We start from the raw sequence: 20616 nt of genomic DNA, 5'->3' as shown, positions 1-20616 counted from the left end.
CTGCATGCAACAGTGAGGTGGGGGCACGCAGTGGGTTTATCCAAGTAGCACAGAAATGATCTAATTCCCCTCAGTTCCTCTCCTACTGAAAGGGACTACAGGGTTCATCTGCTTTCTGACTGCTGCTGCCTACAAGCTCAGTGCTCAGCCAGGACAGTCTGTCACAACAGTTCTCTTCCTGAAAGATCAGTTGCAGTCAGCTCAGAGCTCATCTTTTCAATTGTGAAATGAGAACGGTCTCTCCCCAAGCGTGTAACTTGTATGGACTTTCATCAGTGCTTAAATTGACTATACCTGAGCTGCCAGAACAGAAGGCAGGCAAGAAAAATAACAGAAAACCTGAGATTTTTTGGAGAATTGAAATTCTTCCATATAGGGACAACAAAAGAACAAAAGATCCTCTGTGTGAGAAATTGTTCAGGTAACAATTTAGTCGCTAAGTCGTGCAAATTCTAACTCCTATTTGAGGCACAGCCACCAAATACAGGCAACCACATGGTGCATGACTCAAAACACGTTAGGATCACCCACAAAAAAAAACAGCATGGAAAGTAAGCATGAACAGTGAAACAGAAGGGAGCCTCCATCTCATACCTCACAGAAGGACCTTCACCAGTCTCACGGTATTGCTGTGCTAAATCAGTTTTATCTCAAGCTTGGTTTTGCCATCAGTATTCGTACCACAGACAGTAACCACCAAAACGTGTAATTAACATGTTTATTCAAACAAGACACATTAAACCCTTCAAGAAACACATCACAGCTCGGCCTCAGCATATTAGATTTTCCCACTTAGCTTCCCTACAAGACACACTTTGTCACAACAGCACAATCAGACTAATGGCTATGGCAGAGAATCACGTGTGATGCGAGAACAGGCTAAGAGCAAAGACCATTAGGAGAACAGATTGCTGGGATTACAGCCCAGCATGGATTGTTATGAAATTGATGAGAGAAGGAAGCTTTCTCCAACAGAACACAAGTATACAGTATAATTAGTACACATTTTGCATTAATATTTATAATTATTAAAAATAGAAAAACAGTAGTTTCAATTGGCTCTCTACAATACCTATAAGGTAAAGCCATAAATGGACTAACTCTGCTTAGGTGAAAAATGCTAAATCTCTAGAATCGACTAGAGCCCAATTCAGCAGACAACTTAGGCATGTGCTCAAGTTCTACTGACACTAGCAGGGCTTACAAACAGTTAAGTATCACAATGAACAAAGAGAGATTTCAACATGCATCAAGAGCTAAGTACATGCTAATTATCTCCAGTGAATCAGGATCATAACCCTTAAAATACGACAAAGTTATATACACTATGTAAATCACAATATTTCTCCCTCAATCTACTGTCCAGACAAAAGAAAACCCCTCTGCTGGGTACAAAACCACCCAATACTGTCCCCTGAACAAGCATGGTTCTCAGGTTTTATTAACAGCTCCAAAAGCACAAACACATCAGTGCTAGGGACAATTCCTCTTAACTGTTCTTTTTTGCCCCAGTGTAGAATTAAAATTTCATATGTGATTTAGGAGTTCAAGATCAGCCAACTCATTTCTTCTTCAGTTCATTCCCAATCTACTCATAGATGCTCGGAACTATACAAGCGTACAACAATGCCAATGATTATATACAATCATGCACAGGATACTGGAAGGAAGCCACAAAGGTATATAAATAAAATTCCCATTTGAAAAAAAAATATATTTCTCTTACACTTAATATTGAAGTGTTATCACAGACAAAAAACTCTGCAGTGTTGTCACATATCAGCCATCTCCAAACAAGACTGACTGTAGAATCATCTTTGTCCAGAAGTTAGCTTGTCATAGCTATAAAATCCAGGTATCCAGGCAAAGGTTCCACATACTTGGGAATGAAACATTCCCATCTGCTCAGAGGAATTTAATTGTTGGTTTGTTAGATTTTTATGGCTTTTTTTTTTGTTTGTTTTTGTTTTGTTTTTTTTTTTCCCTAAACTTACATAACCCACTATATGATAGTGAACAAAATACCTTTGTTTCATAGAAACAACTAACATTTGCCAACACCAGGCAAATGGTCTATTTACAGATACATTAGGACTGCCTGACTGACAGTGAGTGTACGGTAACTCCAAGTAACATGGAGCTCAAAACAGCGACGCTCTCTGTTGAACTGTCTTCCCTTTTAGGATACGTCTTATCTAGACAAAAGAAAAAGACAAAACCATTAGCACACATCATCCTAAAGTAAACCAATCTAAAACAAACAAAAAAAAACAACAATAGAAGTCCAACTCAACTTTTTACAAGGATAGATAATGGCATGACAAAGGGAAATGGTTTTAAGTTGAAGGGAGGGAAGATTTAGGTTGGATGTCAGGAGGAAGTTCTTTACTGTGAGAGTGGTGAGGTGCTGGAACAGGCTGCCCAGAGAGGATGTGGATGCCCCGTCCCTGGAGGTGTTTAAGGCCAGATTGGATGGGGCCCTGGGCAGCCTGATCTAGTATTAAATGGGGAGGTTGGTGGCCCTGCCTTTGGGGAGAAGGGAAGAAGGTTGGAGCTTCATGATCCTTGAGGTCCTTTCCAACCCAGGCTATTCTGTGATTCTGTGAACTCTGTATTCCTCATTTATCTGAGTCTAGCTTCCAAGTTCAGCTATTTCAGAATGGATCCAATTTTACAAGATTTGAACCAACAGAATTACTCAGATTATTAGCTTCTTAGCTCAAGAGCCATCTTTTTTGGTTACATATTTGTACAACTGCTATTTCTTCATCTGTTATTCAAGCCTAAGAACTGCCATTTTCACTGCTTGTTGTAATTACTAACATGACCTTACATCATACTGAGATCAATACAAGAAAGGAGATGACCTCCCATATGCTGCACATTTATGGAAAAAATACTTCTAAATATTATTTTCATGGGAAAAAAGCTTCTGAGATGGGGAAGAAGCTACAAATTAAATTTGTAGTTTCAGGTCTCTGCATATTCTTCCTGATCCTAACATTAAAAGATCCCTCAAGAAAACACCATCTGCAGGAACTTTTTCCTAGAAGTTACAAGAGCTCAAAACTTGGAAAATTTTGAGAAATATAGCTTCTGTGCTGGTGCAGGAGGACAGGGGCTAAAAGTTTGGGGATTTTTTGGGTGGGCTGTTGTGTTTATTTATTTTACCTGTTCTCCTACAAGGCCATCAGGAACCAAGTGAACTGGCTGTTCATTTTCCAAGTTTCTGGCACTTGGATCAGCTCCCTTTCGCATTAGCAGGCGAACTGCATCCAGCTGGCTCACCCGATACTGCAGGCTGGCAGCCACATGGAGTGCTGTGTTGCCATTGTAAGCCTGGAAAAGACAAAGTAAGACCGTGAAAAAAAACCAGCAAGGGGCATGACTTGCAGTTCAGTCACAGTGACAGGTGTACACATCCTGGATTATATCTACCTACCTTTGCATTAACAAAAGAGAGGCAGTTTGGCAGCTCCAAGAAGAGACGAATGAGCTCCAGATTCGCTTCCTCTGCTGCCAAATGTAAAGCGGAGCGGCCACTTTTGCGATCCTACCAAAAAAAGAAAACAACATTGAGCAACAGCACTTATTTCACTGAAAGTCTGTCTGCACAGGAAGCAGTACTTGATAACAATTTACAGTTCAAAAGCAGTGTATCATCAGCACCCTGTTACTACAACGCTCCAAACATATTCTTAAATTTAATGCACAACCAATTCCAACCGGCATAGTATCATTCTTAGTCCAGAAATTAGACTGTCACCTCCCTTTTCCCATGGTTCATTTGCATTGATAATGCCTTGTTTTCTTAATAAATGCAACATTCGTATTCCACTTAGGTAAATTAAGCTGTAGGTTGCTTAGGAAGCTTTCAAATGAATCTACTTCCTTCCTGTTAAGTGGGCTGAGATGTGGCATGGGAGAAAGGGGCACAATCCACTTCCATGCCTCCTTCGGATCTGGCATTTTACACAAAAATTGCTCTACTTACTTTTGCTTCAACAGAAGCTCCCATTTGTATCAGAGTCTTGATGGTTTCGACCAGGCTCTTGTTTCTCAGCAGAAGTTCCTGAACCTCAGGGGAGTGAGGTGGTTGACAGTTTTGTAGTTCATGCAGCACAGCATTATGGGCCAGAACAGCACAGTGCAGGGCTGTCAAACCTTAACATGAAAAATTCAACATTAATGAATGTAATACAAAATTCTTGACTGGCTGTTTGCTTCCACATTTCTAAGTAAGAATGACTACTACTCCTGAATGGCTCAGGATTTGAGCTGTTAGTCACTCTAAGTGACAAGCCACATAAGGATCTCTGTTAAAATACTTCTTCAGAGAATGTTCTTCAGGAAGATCTATCGCATGGAAAATAGGTTCAATTAAAACAACTCTCTGGTGCTAGAGATACTGCATTCTGTATCCAGCAATATACCACTGCCACTTACATTTTAAACAACAGCCTATTATCATCTATCCTTCCCATGCCAAACACGTCAATCACATGCAAGAGAGAACAGGGAAAGATCTCAACAGGCACAGGTTAGCTGTGCTTTTATCTGACAGATGTGCCAACTGTAATGCAATTTCAATTCTAATTGTGAATTTGAACCTGGCAAAGATATAATCCATTTTATTGCTCTTTTCCCAGGATAACATTCACATCAGCAGCTATAAAACCCCGTACCACCCAGCAAACTGTAAGTTATAAATCCCAAACTACTCACCGTCATAGTTCGTTGCCTCAAGGTCCACATATTGATTGCTACCCATGGCCCCCTTTTGGATCGCCTACAAAAGTGGGAACAGATATGCATTTAGGTCTACCTAAACCACATACTGCTTCCTCAAGCTTGTATACAGTCTTCCTGCAACAAAGTTGCAGTCAAGAATGGTATTAAACACTTAAGACTTATTTATTGTTTTCATATACTACACTACCTAATTCCTCACTGGTGTGAATCTTAGAGCAAGAGCCATCCTCACTTTAAACCGTTAATGTAGAGTCTAAGACATATCGAAAAGGCTTACACAGGAAAACGATAAGCAGAGGTGCAGTTTTTTTGTAGCCCTCCAAAACTGCTAATACTGAGTTAGCACTATGGATACAGCAGAGCTGTATCTGCCTCATTCTCACCTGAAGGACCTGGGCATGCCCCTTCTCAGCACAAACATGCAATGGCGTTCTACCCCAGCAGTCTGTGGTGTTGACTTGAGCCCCCAGGCTAACCAAATCCTGCACAATGAGATGCTGGTTGGCAGCCACAGCAACCTGGAAAGCACTCTGCAAACATTGAGAAGAAAATTTCAACTATTAGTCATCTGATCTCTAACAGGAAAGAGCAACTAGAACAAATAAAAAGCCTAGCTACCCAGTATTATTTAAGCAGTGATTATGAATACCAGGAAGCCAGGACAAAAAGTCGAGTGTATAGTTTTACCAGCTCAAGGTGATCCCAAGAAGTATTAATAGCTCAAGGTTAATATTAGTATGCAGACTAAATCTCGGGGTTAATATTAAATAAGCATTTCACCACATTTTCCTCAGGGTCCAGACATCAGAGCACTCAGGTGCACAAAGCGGGTGGGAAGAGTTCAAGAACCTCACCTGGCCATTGTGCTCTTTAATATCCAACATATGCAGAGCAGCCATTTTCCTCGCAAGAACGTAGGAGAGAGCTCGTCGGCCCTGGGCAACAGCAATGTGAAGGAAGCTGCATAAAGAGGGAAAACAGTTAGACAGCCACACAGACTGGGGCTCAAGTCACTATGCAATTCCAAATGTACGTTGTGGGAATGGCTTCATAATGTCAGCTTCAAACTTCATCTGAGTGACTAAGACGGAAAATCAGGCACCTTCCTCCCAAGGCAATTTAAAGCATCTGAATTACAATCTTTTTTTCTCTCAATTTACCAGATAAAAATCTAATAAGTACCTGACGTGAGATAATACAACTATCTTATCTACTACATATGCTGCAACTGCATGCATCACAGCCCATCAGCAAGACCACAGCTGGTGAAACTACTGCACTCATGGCACAAGCACCACTAAGAAACAACTTTCATTACAACTTAGTGGTCTGCCAAAACCTGAACAGAAGTGTTCTCCAACCTTCTACTTCAGAAACAGTGAGATAAGGGCTACTCACGTGTCTCCATCTGAGTCTTTTGCTAGGAACTGGTCTTGAGAGATGTTAGCCAATTTGTTTTCCTCCTGCTCCACTTGCCACTGGAAAAACGACTTGCCCAACTGCGTTGTGTTTCTGGCAACACTTTGGGGTGGTAGAGAGACATTTAAAGTGGCCAAAGAGACACTGCGTTCAAGACTACTGCAGACATTATTGGGAGCCAGGCTGAAGCTCTGGGCGTGGGGGCTGACAGTAGCCTGCGGGTGGGCACTGGTCAAGGACTGGAGGGGAGCAGAGATGTTCTCCGAGCCTTCAGAATCGTTCAGGAGGGAGGAGAAACTTTGCGACGGGCAATACTGCAGTTCATGGCCCTCGAAGGCATGCTGGTGGTAGCCTGGAGACTGGTCATTGGCAGAAAACGGCCTGTACTCCAGAGATGCATCCGAAGTGTAGTTCTGTGACAAATCCTGGTTCTGCGATGAAGGAAACTGGTAATGCTGCGGAGGATCAAGCATATTCTGGGAGGCGTGATCTTGGAATGCTTGGTACTTCTGGGGTGGGGAGAAAGCCTGTGCTCCCGGACTGTCGTGGTATTGTTCGCCAGGTGAGTTGTGGCTGGAGACACCGTGCAACCAGCTAACCTGCACGGTATTCAGGGAAACAGGGCTGGACTCGTTCTTAATGTTTATGATGTTCTGAAGCAGATCAGAACTGCTGTCATGCTTTGGTTCGTTTTTATGCGTCTCTTCCATGTTATCCATTGAAGTTGGGGTCTGGGGTGGCGTCTGTCAGAAAAAGCAGCAAAACAAGCCCCACAAAGTCAGAGGTATTGTTTTAGGAGATACTTTCTGATTACAGAGAAACAGGCACAGAAAAAATACTACTTCAAGCTTACCAGGAGATGTGGGTGAACATTAACTTGGCGTTTGAAAGGAGGTCCATCAGAAAGGAGCTCAGGAGCCTTTCTTTTGCCACCCTGACCTAGAACGCTCTTCAACTCTGCTAAAATAAACAAACGTATCAATAAATAAACAATTATTCTTACAATTTATTTTTTTAAATATTATTGCAGGGTATTTAGAAATGTTCAGGTGTTTGTTTTCTCTTACCTGTGTACGGTTCGTAATTCACCAATCCTCCTTGTGCCTTTTGAGGGGAAAAAAAAACAACAACAAAAACAGATTATTCAATCATTATAATGCTATTCCAGGGAAAACGAAACAAAACAAACAGAAGCAGAAGTCTGCTTCTATAAGCATAGAATATGTCTTTAGAATAATCCTAGCACAGGACAGTCAAGCCTTAATTTAATTGTTTTCAATTGAGGTTAGAAAACATCAAGAGTTTTATGCAACTTAAATGAAAACTACCTTTTTTCTTAAGGCTTTTTTAATAAGCTATTTGTTGCAATACCACAGAACTCAAGAAAACGTAGAGGAAGACACCATTCCCCAGTGAGGTCTCAAGCTTTTGCTTTTTTTCCTTTTTTTTTTTTTTCCAAATGTGAATTAGCCTGCTCATTTTGTCTGTCTCTAATACCATGAACTTTTCTATGCAAAAAGTTTCCAGTGGCAACACTAGTGTAGGAAACTCCAACACGCTGTCAAAAGGCAGACTGTGAGGAAAAACTCTCTCTAAGCCTCTCAGCGTTTCTCACATCCTCCTGTTTTCCAGACTGCGGTCTGTCTGCCCTTACACAGGAGAAATGCAATATGCTGCTATGTAATTCTCCTCAGAGAAGGCTCTCCGCTCCTCATGACCTCATGTGGGCTAACAGGGGTTGTCTAAGCACAGAACACAAACCCATCTTTATCTGAACTCTCCTCAAAAAACAAGGCTCAGAAAGACGGTCAGGTGCCCCACACAGAAGCTGTCTTGCCCATCTCCTCCCAGCTCACTTCTTCCACGGAGCGTATTGAAAAGGAAGAATTATGACTCCATCCCCATCAGATAACACCAGAAACTTTATCGCGTGCCTTCCCTCGCCAACCTCAATCACGGTTAAACCCCATTATGTCAGCCCTGAAAAACGCTCATTACCTTGCCTTCATCCGCAGCGGGGCCCGAGGACATCTGCTTGCTGCTCCTGAAGTGCAGCAGGAGCTCTTTCACCGAGTTCTTCACGCGGACCCCCTGGAACGGCCCTCTGTGCTGCTTTCCTCCCCCCATGTGCTGCTCCGCTGTAGAGAGAGCACACGGAAGACGGCACTTAAGCGGGGTCGGCATTCATAGAAGCGGACGAGCCCGTGGAAGGCACCCAAAGTCGCTGCCGAGAGCCTCATCAGGCCCGTCCCACTGCCCAAAGGGCCGGAAAGAACCCGAGCGCGGACCCGCGGCCGCCGCCACGTCCCCTCCCCACAGCCCCGGTCCCGCCGTACCTTGCAGCGCGGGGCGGGCGCCTCCCCGGCCGTCCCTCCGGCCGCCGCCGCCGCGGCTGCTCACCGACAGGTCCGAGTCCGAGCCCGGCGAGCCCGGGGCGGAATGCGCCGGCGAGCAGCTGCCCTCGCTGGAGTGGGGCGAGGCGCCGTAGAAATAGGCGAGGTTAATGGGGCTGCTGAGAGCCCCGCCGTCGCCGTCGGGCGCTGCGTCCCGGCTGCTGTCCACGATCATGGCGGTGCCGCGGGGCGGCGGACGGCGGAGAACGGCGGGCTGCGGCGCGGCGACGGGCACGTCCAGGGCTGAGCGGGCGGTGCGGCGGGGACTGGCAGGCGGCGGCAACCGCGCCGCGCTTATAGCGGCTCCGCCCCGCCGGCAGAGGCGGGCCCGGGCACGGGCGGGGCCGCGCTTCCCGTAAGGGCGGCGGGGGAAGGCGGGACGCAGCCGCGCCCGGAACGGGGCTAGGGCACGCAGCCAGACCGAGTCACCCCGCAGCGGCTGCCCAGCGCGGAGCAGGCACCGAAGCTGGCTTGTTTTCGTGCTGCGGTGAAGTCAGAGCGGAGCAGAGCGGGGAGGCGAAGCTGTGCGGAGCCTGCATTAAGCACAATCTCTCGCCGGCTTTTGACATCAACCGCGCCGGTCGGTTAACTGTATTCACAGGGCGTACCTCTCCCTTTTCTACCTTTCGGAAAGATGTTTCTGCTGGCTCAGCTGCCACCGTACTCACCGTCACACGAGCCCGTGTTTGGCCGCAGCAGGTTGTGATTAGGATGTTGTTAGCGCTGCGGCTGCCCCAAAAATATGCAGTAAAACACCACTGTATTTCTGAAGGATATTATGCAAATTGGAGGTCTATAATTTAGGTTGTTATACATGTTCTAATTGTGCTAAAAAAACATGGGACAGGTGCAACGTGAAATTATATTAATCAGCTGTGAGGAGGCAGGAGGGAATTACTTTGTAGTATTCAAACATTTTGTCCCCTGTCGAGTGAGGAAAGGGTTTCACTTAGCAGTATCCTCAATTTCCTACTCCAAAAACATTGCTTTTAAGCCACAGATCAGATTTATGCAGTGACAGTAAAATTGGCAAATGCAGCATAGAAAATGAAGTCAAACACTACCAATGCCAGAAATAGCATAGTCTAATAAAGCAAGAAATTCATTTGCTCCCTTATCAGCAGCAGGTTTCAATGAACTGCATTATGCAAGCAAGGACTTCTGAAATCGGGCTATATGTTTTAAACATGCGAGTTTGCCCTCTTGTTCTCCAAACCTCAAGATCTCAATCATGATACCTTAGCTTCAGGTAGGCACTTTGACTATTTTCTTGTTAAAATGCACTTGCTGAGATCCCTTACCTCTAGGACACGCTTTGCACATTGATGGGTGGATCCATAACATGGCTTTCTGAAAACAAATCTGACTGATCTAATCTAATTTTTGCATTGCTGCACTGTAGATTGGAAGCAAATGGTTTTAGTCTGGTCAGAAGGGTCTCCAACTGCTACAGTGAATGGATGTTATCTTTTAACAAACAATAACATGAAATGAAGAACTATGTAGATGAAAAAAAAAAATAGATTTAGTGTCATAGTGGTCTGTAATTCCCTTAGAAAAGCCAAGGGTAAAAGTGGATGTCAAACCAGACGTGGATTTCACTCCTCTTCATTCTACTAGGTCATGCAAGGTCCATAAAAACACATACAGGCAGAGGGAGCAACAGCTTTACCACTGCTATTCCGTAATCATTTTGGACCTGATTTAATTGAAGATTAGCCTCTACGTGTAAACAAAAACTATCCTACGAAACAATATAATGAGGTTTTTACCTTACTGCAAAGAGGTTGTGGAATTTCTATTCTATTTCAAAGTTGCAAGCCTACTGGAGGCTGAACTGTTGATCTGCTGTCATTGTACCACACAAAATCCACTTCAGGCAACACTCTGATACCTCATGATACCTCAGCTCTCAGGTGTTTCATCAGCTACGTCTCATTTATCAGGTCTCCTGACATAAATCTGCTCCCCATCAAAGCAGATTAAGACAGGTCTAATTCCACCAAACTCTGTAACAAAAGACTCTTTCAAAAATACACACACCCAACATTGCACAAGATGAGCTGGCTCCCAGCAACCTCTCAAAGCACTCCATGCAAGTTACTGGCAAATTATTGCTACATTTACAAATTGTAATTATTAATACAGCAGACCTTGAACGTTTCTCTTAGCCCAACCACCACGTAACATTTGTGGTGACCAAAGCTCCAGCAGATGTCTTCAGCCTAAGGAAATTCCTGCCAGGCAGGGTAGCAACCAGAAGGGCTCATCACCTCTTCTCCTGCCAGGAGAGCTGGCAGAGCCTGTATGGACAGCCACGAGCTGGGAGGAGGAGGTCAGTAGGGTAGGTATCTATGAAGGCACTCACCAGGCAGCTTCAGCCAGCTTTGACTGAACCCAGCAAAACCCATGGAGCTGCAGAGCCAAGAAGCCTGTATAGGGGTGGACTCCTCAGCTCCCTTAAGCAATGGCCTGCAGGCTCTCATCACCCCTCCTCTTGTTCACTGCGATGTATCAATAATGCCAACTAGTGGCCAACATTAGCAACATTTGCCCTGAATCCTGTCTTGAATACAGCAGCAAATAGTGAGATGTGCTTATATTCCTATCTCAGATTGCTGCTAAAATGAGACGCACTGCATCGGTTTTCAAATCAAAACCTCAGCTTCTTTCCTCGCTACCAATTAAACGCACAGATTAATCACTGCTGCCTGTCTCCATATTGCTGTCTTATTCAGAGTCAGCACCGAGCAAAGACACACTGGAAATGCTATATTGGGCTTTCCCATGGACAAGGCCTGAAATAACTGTGTTCTGGACATGAGAAAACGGCTGACCCACTGCCCAAAATTGAAGCAGATCAAGAAGCCTGTTCAGAGCTTTAGGGGGTTTCTGTTAAAACACATTTTCATTATTTTCATCACATTTTCTAATCGTAACCACGAGGTTTTCCCTCACTTCTGGGTCCTGGTGCTGAGAGTAGCACTTTAATCATGACAACATAACCTCAGACCAAGAGAGATATTTTCCTGTCCAGCTTTCAACCATCTCTGGTTTATCCTTTCTCACAAAATGCCTATAGCCTGAGCTGGAAGGGGAAGGGGACTTCCAGACCATATTGCAGCATAACATTAAAGAAACCAGAAGGAAATTTTTTGTGAAACTGCCTCAATATTGGATGGGGACAACTGGTGCAATGAATTCTGCCAGGCCCACAGCACAGGTAATGGAGGGGATCGAGCACTCCCAGCTCTGAAAAACCTGGGCTGCACAGCTCAGGTAGAGGTTTGCAAATGCTTGCAAATTACTTCCTCCTAACACCCTATATCATCCTCTTTAGCTTCATAGGTAAGTGATCACCAATCCAACCCCTACTTTTATATGGTCAAATGACGCAGCCCCACAGCGTACCCTCATATCCTGTTCCCAGGATTGGTAACAGGGAATGTCCATGAGCTCAGTTCTGGCATCACCAACTCCTGAGGATGAAACCTCAGCATGGTTTGCTCTAGGACTGCTCCCTACAAGCAATTGTACAGGCAAGGCTGTGCCAGTTTACCTCCCGCTATTTTGAATGACTCTCCAAAAGGCATCCTTCCTCATCTTCCCCCTCTGAAAAATCCCCTGGAAGCTGTAGCTCCACGTCACATATGCAGCAACAACTTGCTTCAATAGTAGCACTGTGTTGGCAGTGATGTGTTATTTCAGGCACTCAGTGTTGAAGAGGGGGAAAAAAAAAAAAAAAAAAAAAAAAACACACACACAAAAAAAACCCCAACCCAACAACAAACCAAGCATGGAAAATATGTCCCGAGGAGGCCACACAGGGCTCAGAAGAGATCACAGCAAAGGGTTATGCTTTATAAATACGGCCAGTCTGCTGTACGGAAATGGACAGCCTGTACAGTATCTGTGCCTGCACTGCCCGGTCCCTGGGGCACACACTGGGGTGAATGCAATAAGGGATATCGACTTCAAATAAATCAACCCCAGAAAGCAGAGCTTTGCTTTCACTTTACAGCAGTACACAGTTGTCTCTGCCAGATATATGGCCACTCCTAATGCACTGGGGAGCACAGGGAGAGTGCCAGCCCCCAAAGCAGCTCACAGTTTGGTGGGAATGGGAGTGGTCTAAAGCCTCCTCAGGCTAAGTGGCAGCACAGAACACCACAGAACAGCCATTAGGTAAATTGGCAGGGACAAACTAATAGTAACAAGAATTTGGTTTTGCAACACATTTCTGGAATTGTATGACCTCTGTGGTATTTCTTATACTGAAAATAAAAATGGTAGTTTACTGTCCAGTTGCTTAATGCAAGTGAATATTTGCTGTGTGGATGTCAAATGTTGCTTATTCTGAAATAGGTATAATTAGACTCCTGCTACAGGCTTTGAGTCAAGGTGCGTGAATACGGCTGCCACACCTCTGTGTGCCAGAAGCATTTCTATGCAGCGTACAAATTCCAAACAGTCCAACATAACACTGAGTTGGCTTTCAGAACAGCACCAAGAAAACTGGAGATGAAAGCTTAGTAACAACTTCACCCCAGAGACTTGTTCTCCAGGATCAATAAGCATGTTTGCCCTAACAACTTAAGAGACCACGTGTTGGCAGGTTGGAAACAGGCCATGATGCTTTTTTTTTTCTTCCCTCTAAAAGCTAGTACACAGGAGACTGTGTTCCTTCCCTCTGCTCTACTTGTATTGCTACATTTTTCCTCGACATTGGTCTCCATGACTGCCATTCTAGGATTAGCCTGAACTTCAAAAGGGAGCGTGTATAGTTCTTCATATTAGAGAAAAACCTCAGACTGTTTACCGTGTATCTTTTAGGGCTTACTCCTTTGATCAGAAGAATGCTCTCAATTCTGCTTTTTTGTTTGTTTGTTTGATATTTAAGAAAAAAAAAGTTGCTTGCTCCCAAGTAGATTCTTTCACACTGTGTATGTAAAGCAGCTAAAATCAGTACAGCGAAAAAGAAACTCTGAACCTGTAAGCGTTCAAAGCTGCCTAAGCTGATTTCTTTACAAGTAAACAGTCTCCTTTGTACATCTTGTATTTGTGGACATTCCTTTTGGCATACTCATTGCCCTGATTAGTCATGTTTTCTCATAAGCTGCTCTATCTCATTAGTACCTTGCAGTAGGAACTCATCACTAAGACACACACGCACCGCTGATGTCACAGCATGTAAATACAGAGCAAAATGCTGTTTCCCCATAGCAAAGGGCAACATCACATGTCAACTGGAAAACATACTGCAGTATGCATACATGAAGTAAATAGTACATGTTCCTGTCTCAAAACACCATGCTTACAATATTCTGGTTTAGAAAGGGAGTTAATCAAGTTTCTCAGTGCTGTTGAGACCACTGTAGATTTAAAGATGTAAGCATGAGCTTTCCTTATGATTCATACCAAAGGCCTTTTTCCTCCTAACTCAGGTGGCCAACCTAGGACAAAAACCCATCAATCATTCTAAGCCCACATTCATTTTTGTTTTCTGTTGTCAGACATGGGAGCAGTGCTACAACCAAGGCAATGGGTTAGGCTCCAGCAGGCCTGGATTTCAGTCTCCTTACTTTCCACAAACAAGGACAACTTTAACTGCCAGGAAAACAGAATCACGTTCTCATAGGGGATAGAAAGTTGTCAGACAGAACGCAGTAGCATCATTCAGCTCTTCAATGCAGAAATACGAAGAAAAACTGCTTTATCTCAGAAAAGCTTTAAACCAGAAAAATAGAGTTTTCAAACTGTACTTTGCCTAGGACCAAACAGTCTCTCAATTTACAGAGTACTGGATAGTACGGGGTAGTACTGGATAGACTAACACTGAGATTACCGTACATTTAGGCTTCTCAAACATGTTTTTCTACTCAAAAATGTTGCCCAGACAGATTTTGAAAAATTACCCACTTCTTGGACTCAATAACTCAGTCACATCTACTTCACAGTAGTTCTCACCGGGCTGACACCTGGCCAGAAATTCCAGGCACAGTGGTAGCACACAAGCAGATCAACTACACTGTAGCTGTGCAGCGGGATCAACACCTGCAGGGAGCTTCAGCACTGATCTCCACCGTCCTACACTGCTGATATGCAAGGATCTGCTCAGTCTGAGAGTGCACATCAGCATGCAGGAAGTCCCAGGCAGAAACAAGACAGTGCTGAGTGCCTCACACCATTGAGACTCGCACCACTTTAACAACTCAAAGCTTACTGCTGCAAAGCACTTGCTGTTCTTGCACGTCTTATGTCTTGACCTTATTTCACTATGATTTTCATACCATAGATTTTAAATACCTTTAGTTCAGACTTCCAGTTACTAAAGAAATCCCAGCTTTCAAATCACATGGCTATTTGACCCCAGGAAAGTCCCAAAACTCAGCTGTGGAACTGTCCTCCATTAGTCAGACAAAAATTCAATAAACAGGAAATATTCTCACTTTTCTAAAAAGCACCTAAACCAAGGCAGCCAAGTAAGATTTCGCTACTGTAAGGAAAATGTTGGTTTCATCCAAGCAGCAATATAAAAATTTTCCTGATGCTTGGGATGAATTTCAAATTCCAGGGCAGGATTTATCCACAGTTAAATGTGTTCAATCATCCTCAAGTAGGACAACATCACTATCAGAATTTGTTGGCACATATGTCTCAGCAGTGTAATTCCTACACCTGCATGAAGGGTACTAATATCATGAAAAAGATACTAGCGTCATGTCTTCTTTTGACTCTGTAAGATTAACAGCCAGTTTCTACACACTTAGAAAGCAATCCATGACAATGGATAGTAACAACACATTACATTAATATGCAAGTTGTGCAGCAGTTAGCAAAAAATAGCAAGAAACTTGAAAAGAAACCCTTTGGAATTAGTGGGGCGTCATGGAAAACTCTGTTCTCACACCTTGGCTCTTTCCTTTAGTTCTCAGCTGGAAGGATGTATTGTCTAAAGCCAGACACATCCTGTCTCACAGGACACTGCTTTCCATGGAAGCTAGACCATGGATTTTTAAAGTCTCCTTTTCAATTCTTGCCAATTTCTTGTAAAGAAAGCAAGACTTAAGGCAGCGCTAGACTAGTCTTACATGTTTTGTCTCCTGGAGCTGGTAATTGGGGATGCAAAAACTGCACTCAGGTTTTCTGGCAGCATTGTCAGAACTGTGTTTTGCTGTCCACAAAACCCTGGGCTACAGCAGAAGGGTGGGCTGGGGCCACCCCTGGCATTCTACTGTTCTGGGAGGCTGGGGATAGGAAGGACATGCCCAGGAAAACAGCATGCAGTCCCAGAGCTTTGCCAGCAACTAGCCATTGGCACTTGAAGGCAGAAGGTGTTTGGTCCCCACACGCACACCCTCCTCCTATCAACCTCCATTAAATGCAAAGGGAAATATGGCTTTCTGTATTTAAAAAAAAAAAAAAAAAAAAAAAAAAAAAAAATCAATAAAAATTGTGAGTAGCCAAAAATAAATTGATTGCTTCAGGAACAAAGGTGATACAAGAGTTTAATTTGGAGCAGAAATATGGCTTTGTTCCCAGTGTCCCTAGGTGACATTTTTCCCTCACTAGCTGGTCACACAGACCTGCTAACAAAGCGTCCAGGGTTTGGGCCTCTCTCTAGGGTGTCCCTAGGGGCCTTGAGGGAAGCCAGGATGTCCCAGCTGAAAATACCCAGCTTCTATCTCAAATAGTTGCATGCTCCCCATCCTCAGCCATACATCTGTCTCAGGTAGTGTGGCTACAATTGCGTTTTGTTCTCTCCAAGAAGCTCAGTACTGAGCTGCCTCCCAACCTGCAGATACAAGCACAGGTAGCAAATCAGGATGCTGCATAATCAATCTCATGTGGTAAGCCAGAGAAACCCTCACCAGGTGGTGAAAAGGAGTTTATGGCCTGGTTCATTAAACTTATAGCCTACTGGATTTTAAAGTGAAGTTTGGGTTCATTAAATGTACTTCTTTATATTCCCACAGGCTTTTGCTAAATCTCAAAAGCAAGCATAAATCCCTGCTCTTATACTTTTTGCTAAGCTGTCAGCAGTCTAAATGCACCGTGACAAGTTTACTCCTGTCCTATTGAAACTGGCAAACTTGTATACTGATTTTTTTGCTGATTACTCACTAGATTAAGCAAACAAACAATATGCTGTAATCAAGATACCCAAGACACTTGCACCCATTACCAATCTCTCTTCCTGATTGCCCTGATTCTAGCTGCTCACCTGTCCTAACTCTGGAAAATGATTACACCCTCTCCTGAAAAAAAGATTATATTCATAGAGAATTGCCCAAAGCATCAAAGCTGTTTGGGGTGAAAAACTGCAGTTATTTCCATTTGTGTTTTGCCCCTAGACCCACTGCGAGCTTTCAAAATCCCACAGTTTCTTGTGGTTTCTTCCTTCTTGATTATCACCCATTACCCATCCAAAACCCAACCCGTCTTCTACACCCAACCCCAATGCAGATGTGTGCTATGTGCATATATGTAATATGTAAGTTCCAATCAATTACAGCTTTTAAAGAATAAAGCAAACAGAAGTAATAGAGTACCTTCATGTCAGAAGAGCGAAGTTAGAGCTGGGTGGAATACAAGCCATCTCCTTGTACCCCACTGGCAAGCGATCGTCCCTTACGGCCACATCTGTGAGAATGACTGAAAAGTTCCTCTGAGGCTTAACAATACGAAACAGAAGCGACAGCAGGGAAACTACCACCAAACATCTTGCTTATTCTGGCTTTTTAGTCACATGAAGAAAAAAAAAAAGTTTTTTTTTCTTTTTTTTCTTTTTTTTTTAAAAAAAAAAAAAAAAGACTCCCTAAACACCTTCTCCCTAAGTTTTAGAGCTCCAGGCCAAGTGCCCACAGGGCTGTTTTTATTGCAGTGCCCAGGCACCATTTATCTTTTAGCTCTGGTTAATCGGGGAGGGCCAGAGGGGAATGTTATGACATGTGAGAGGAAGCGGGAGGGTGGAGGACGGCAGCATGAGAGTGGCTCCCTGGACTTTTTCTGTGTGGTGGAATTTCCCAGGCAGGGTGAGCCCCATCAGGGACATTCCCCTGCCAGGGAGGCTGGCAGGAAACCCCATACTGGTGTAATGCTGCCAAATATGGTCTAGAACATACTGACGTATGTTTTACAGCAAGAGCAACGAAAGAGGTCTGTTACAACAACGCAAGGGAACAGAAACCTGCAGCGTGCAACTGGGCAGGATTTCTTTCCTCATGCAGTTTGGTTCCACCTTCTATTTTCAGCACTGTGCCTGCAGCCGCAAGAAACTCAGAAGCATTTTGTAACCCTCTTCTGTCACTGTGCTACAGTGTAATCTGTACAAGCAGGTGCCTGTACAGCAGCCACAAAGAAAGCAAGCATCCCATGGATTTAAAACAAAACAAAAAAACAAACAAGCAAAAACCGAACAGCTTGAGCCTTCACGATAAAGAGCAGGCAACAATACCTCTCTCCTTGGCGAGTGTCTGGATTTCAGGGTGGTTTTGCCTTCAGAAAGGCTGAAATGAATTTCACAGAAGCTACTATCACTTACATCGTGCAAACTCTACACAATCAGAAGCTTGATTTAAGAAAACAAAAAACAAACAAAAAACCTTCCCCTTAGTCATAGATGCAATGGATGTAAAGCAGTCATCTCTTCAGTAGATAAACTAATCTTCAAATCTTTGTCACGGGAGAAGTTCAAGATTTTCCTAAAAGGAGAAAGGCTCCTTAAAAATCATTTTGCTTTTCTTCCCCTTTCACCAGGGCCACATGCCAGAACCCTCCTTGCTCAAAGAATGTAGCCAACAAGGAGAGGACACTCAGATCTTCTCAGAAGAAACATTTCCTGGCTTTGATGCATTTTATTAGACTTTCTTAAGCACAGTTAACACACGTCTACTAACGAGGTAAGAACATTTAACCCCTAATCCCCTTGTATGCCTTGTGCTTCCCACAAGGGAAGGAGATGTTAAAAAAAAAAAAATAGAGAGTAAAATAAAAACCAGTCAGACTCTACCCCCACCTTCACCCTGCCTCAGCAAGCTGAAAGATGTAGGAAAGAACTTTTTCTTCCCAAAGGTGATAATTTTGAAACCTTCCGCCTGCAGGCAGGAAATGCTGTGTGGGCTCCATCTTCCTGTTCTCAGATCTATTATATCACTGGAACATGTTCAACTGATAATCTCAATGGGCTCAACACTTCTTCAAAATAAAGGTATTTTCTTCTAGCCGGGGCAAGAATTTGCTGGGCAGCTGTAGGCCCAGAGTGCCCTCAGCCTTGTGTAACATATGGCAAGGCAGTGCCACAGACCAGGCCCTCACCCAGCTCACTCCCATTGCAGCTTTGCAGCAGTGGGAGGCCTGAGTGGCCTCTCAAGACCTCCCCAAGAGACAAAGATCTCTCTTTGCAAAGAAGGGATGCAGATGGACCATCATCACCAATACCTGGAGCAACTCTCAGCTCATCCAGCTCTTTCCTCATAGGTGTAAGCTGCCTCCCCAACCAGGGTAGCTGAAGTGCTCTGTGTCCTAAAGCCTTTATAAGATACTCACTATCAGCTGCAAACTCACCAGAGGTCAGCCCTGGGAGGAGGACCATCCACTCGTTCTAAGTGCTACTGCAAAAACAAAGTCTGAATGGGACAAGCAGCAGGAACTGAGACACAGAAGGGCAAAGTAACAAAGTAAAGCATAAAAAGTGCAGCAGAACAGGAAGAAGAGTCAATTTCAGTCTGAAATAAAAATATCTTCTTGTAGCAGCACTTGCTAGACAGACAAATTAGGACAATAACACATTAGGAATAAATCTGTTGCCATAAAACCTACATTGCAAATTGTGGATTTGAAGTCAGTGGGATTGGAAAATACTCATTTATTGGACACATTTTACAAGAACAAAAGTAATTGCTACTTGAGTTCTTGAATTTTTTTTTAATTAAGTTGTAAAGACAGTATCTCTTTTCCTTTGTGTGTGTGTGTGTTACTTATGAAAGGTAAAAGACACAGCAGAAGCAACTAATAATACAAACACAAAGGGCAAAAATGTTAAAGACGGACCAGAATGGGAAGATTAGAAGGAAGAAACAGCAAAGACAGAAATATCTGCCTTGACCAGAGAGAATCTGATTCAGGTAGTGAAAAAGGGCAAGTGGTTCTGGAAAATCTGACTCACTTGTCCCAGGGAATAAGAGAGAGGAAGGAGGTTTGGAAAGAACTGAGTGCAGAATTGCAAGGGAAAAAACATCAGCGCGTTCTGCTTATTCTGCTTTTTACTCAGGTAACGTAAAAACCTGGTGAGCCCCAAACGGCAAGTCATACCTTGAAGCTATTCTGTGAGATCCTTCAGAGCAAGCTGCCATGGTTTGGTAGATTAGCACTCATGCCGTACCAAATCCCAATCATTGCAAACAAGCAGCAGCAGACATTCAGACAGAATGAGAAAGGAGAGCCCTGCATCAGGCTGAACCAAAAAGAAACCAGACTCAAAAATATGCCGAAGGCTCAAGCATGAAAACAGGAGGTAAAATATACTTGTCTACAAAGGCTGCTCTGAAAGTAATGCTTCCTATTTTATTATGTAATAATAAAATTACATCAGATGTTGGCAGTATGGCAGTTGAGGTTAAACCATCCCAAAATATTTCCTTACATTTTGTTGACACAGGACTGATGGCAGCAGATTGCAGTCTGACAAAGTGATGTATGATATGGAAGCACATTTGAAGCAAAGGTGTGTCACTGAATTGCTCCATGAGGAAAAAAAAAAAAAAAAAAGACATTCACTGACATCCATCGATACTTGCTGAATGCTGAGAGAGACCAAACAGCAGATGTGAACACTGAGGCAGTAGAGAGTACATTTCAGCAGTGGCAACCAGTGGGTCACCTCCACTGGTGTAGATTTCAACAAGCATAGCATGCAGACTCCTGTTCATCACTGGAAAAAATTCAGATCTAATGGCAGTGACTGCTGAAAAACAGTGTTGCATAATTAAGAACTAAATCTATCAAGCAATGTTGTGCTCTTTGTATCTGTTGTAGTTTCCATGGAAATAAA

At 43.7% G+C, this 20616-nt stretch overlaps 1 protein-coding gene across 2 annotated transcripts; it reads right to left on the bottom strand.

Annotated features, from left to right (window-relative positions):
- Positions 1 to 704: 704 nt before the first annotated feature.
- Positions 705 to 8820, bottom strand: NFKBIZ (NFKB inhibitor zeta). Of its 2 annotated transcripts, none has more exons than XM_048965962.1 (12): positions 8508 to 8820; positions 8170 to 8309; positions 7239 to 7275; positions 7025 to 7131; positions 6151 to 6914; positions 5607 to 5712; positions 5136 to 5282; positions 4726 to 4789; positions 3995 to 4164; positions 3443 to 3553; positions 3172 to 3339; positions 705 to 2195 (listed from the first exon to the last, which is right to left on the bottom strand). In XM_048965962.1, exons 1-12 carry the CDS (start codon positions 8737 to 8739, stop codon positions 2142 to 2144), a joined length of 2100 nt encoding a protein of 699 aa, XP_048821919.1. In that variant the 5' UTR covers positions 8740 to 8820; the 3' UTR covers positions 705 to 2141. The 2 variants fall into 2 exon arrangements, with proteins under 2 accessions (XP_048821919.1, XP_048821928.1); XM_048965971.1 differs by having other exon boundaries at positions 7025 to 7128.
- Positions 8821 to 20616: the final 11796 nt, after the last annotated feature.

This window comes from Lagopus muta, chromosome 1 (genome assembly GCF_023343835.1).
Source record: "Lagopus muta isolate bLagMut1 chromosome 1, bLagMut1 primary, whole genome shotgun sequence".
Taxonomy (NCBI): Eukaryota; Metazoa; Chordata; class Aves; order Galliformes; family Phasianidae; genus Lagopus; species Lagopus muta.
This window is presented reverse-complemented; position numbering and strand designations above follow the sequence as displayed.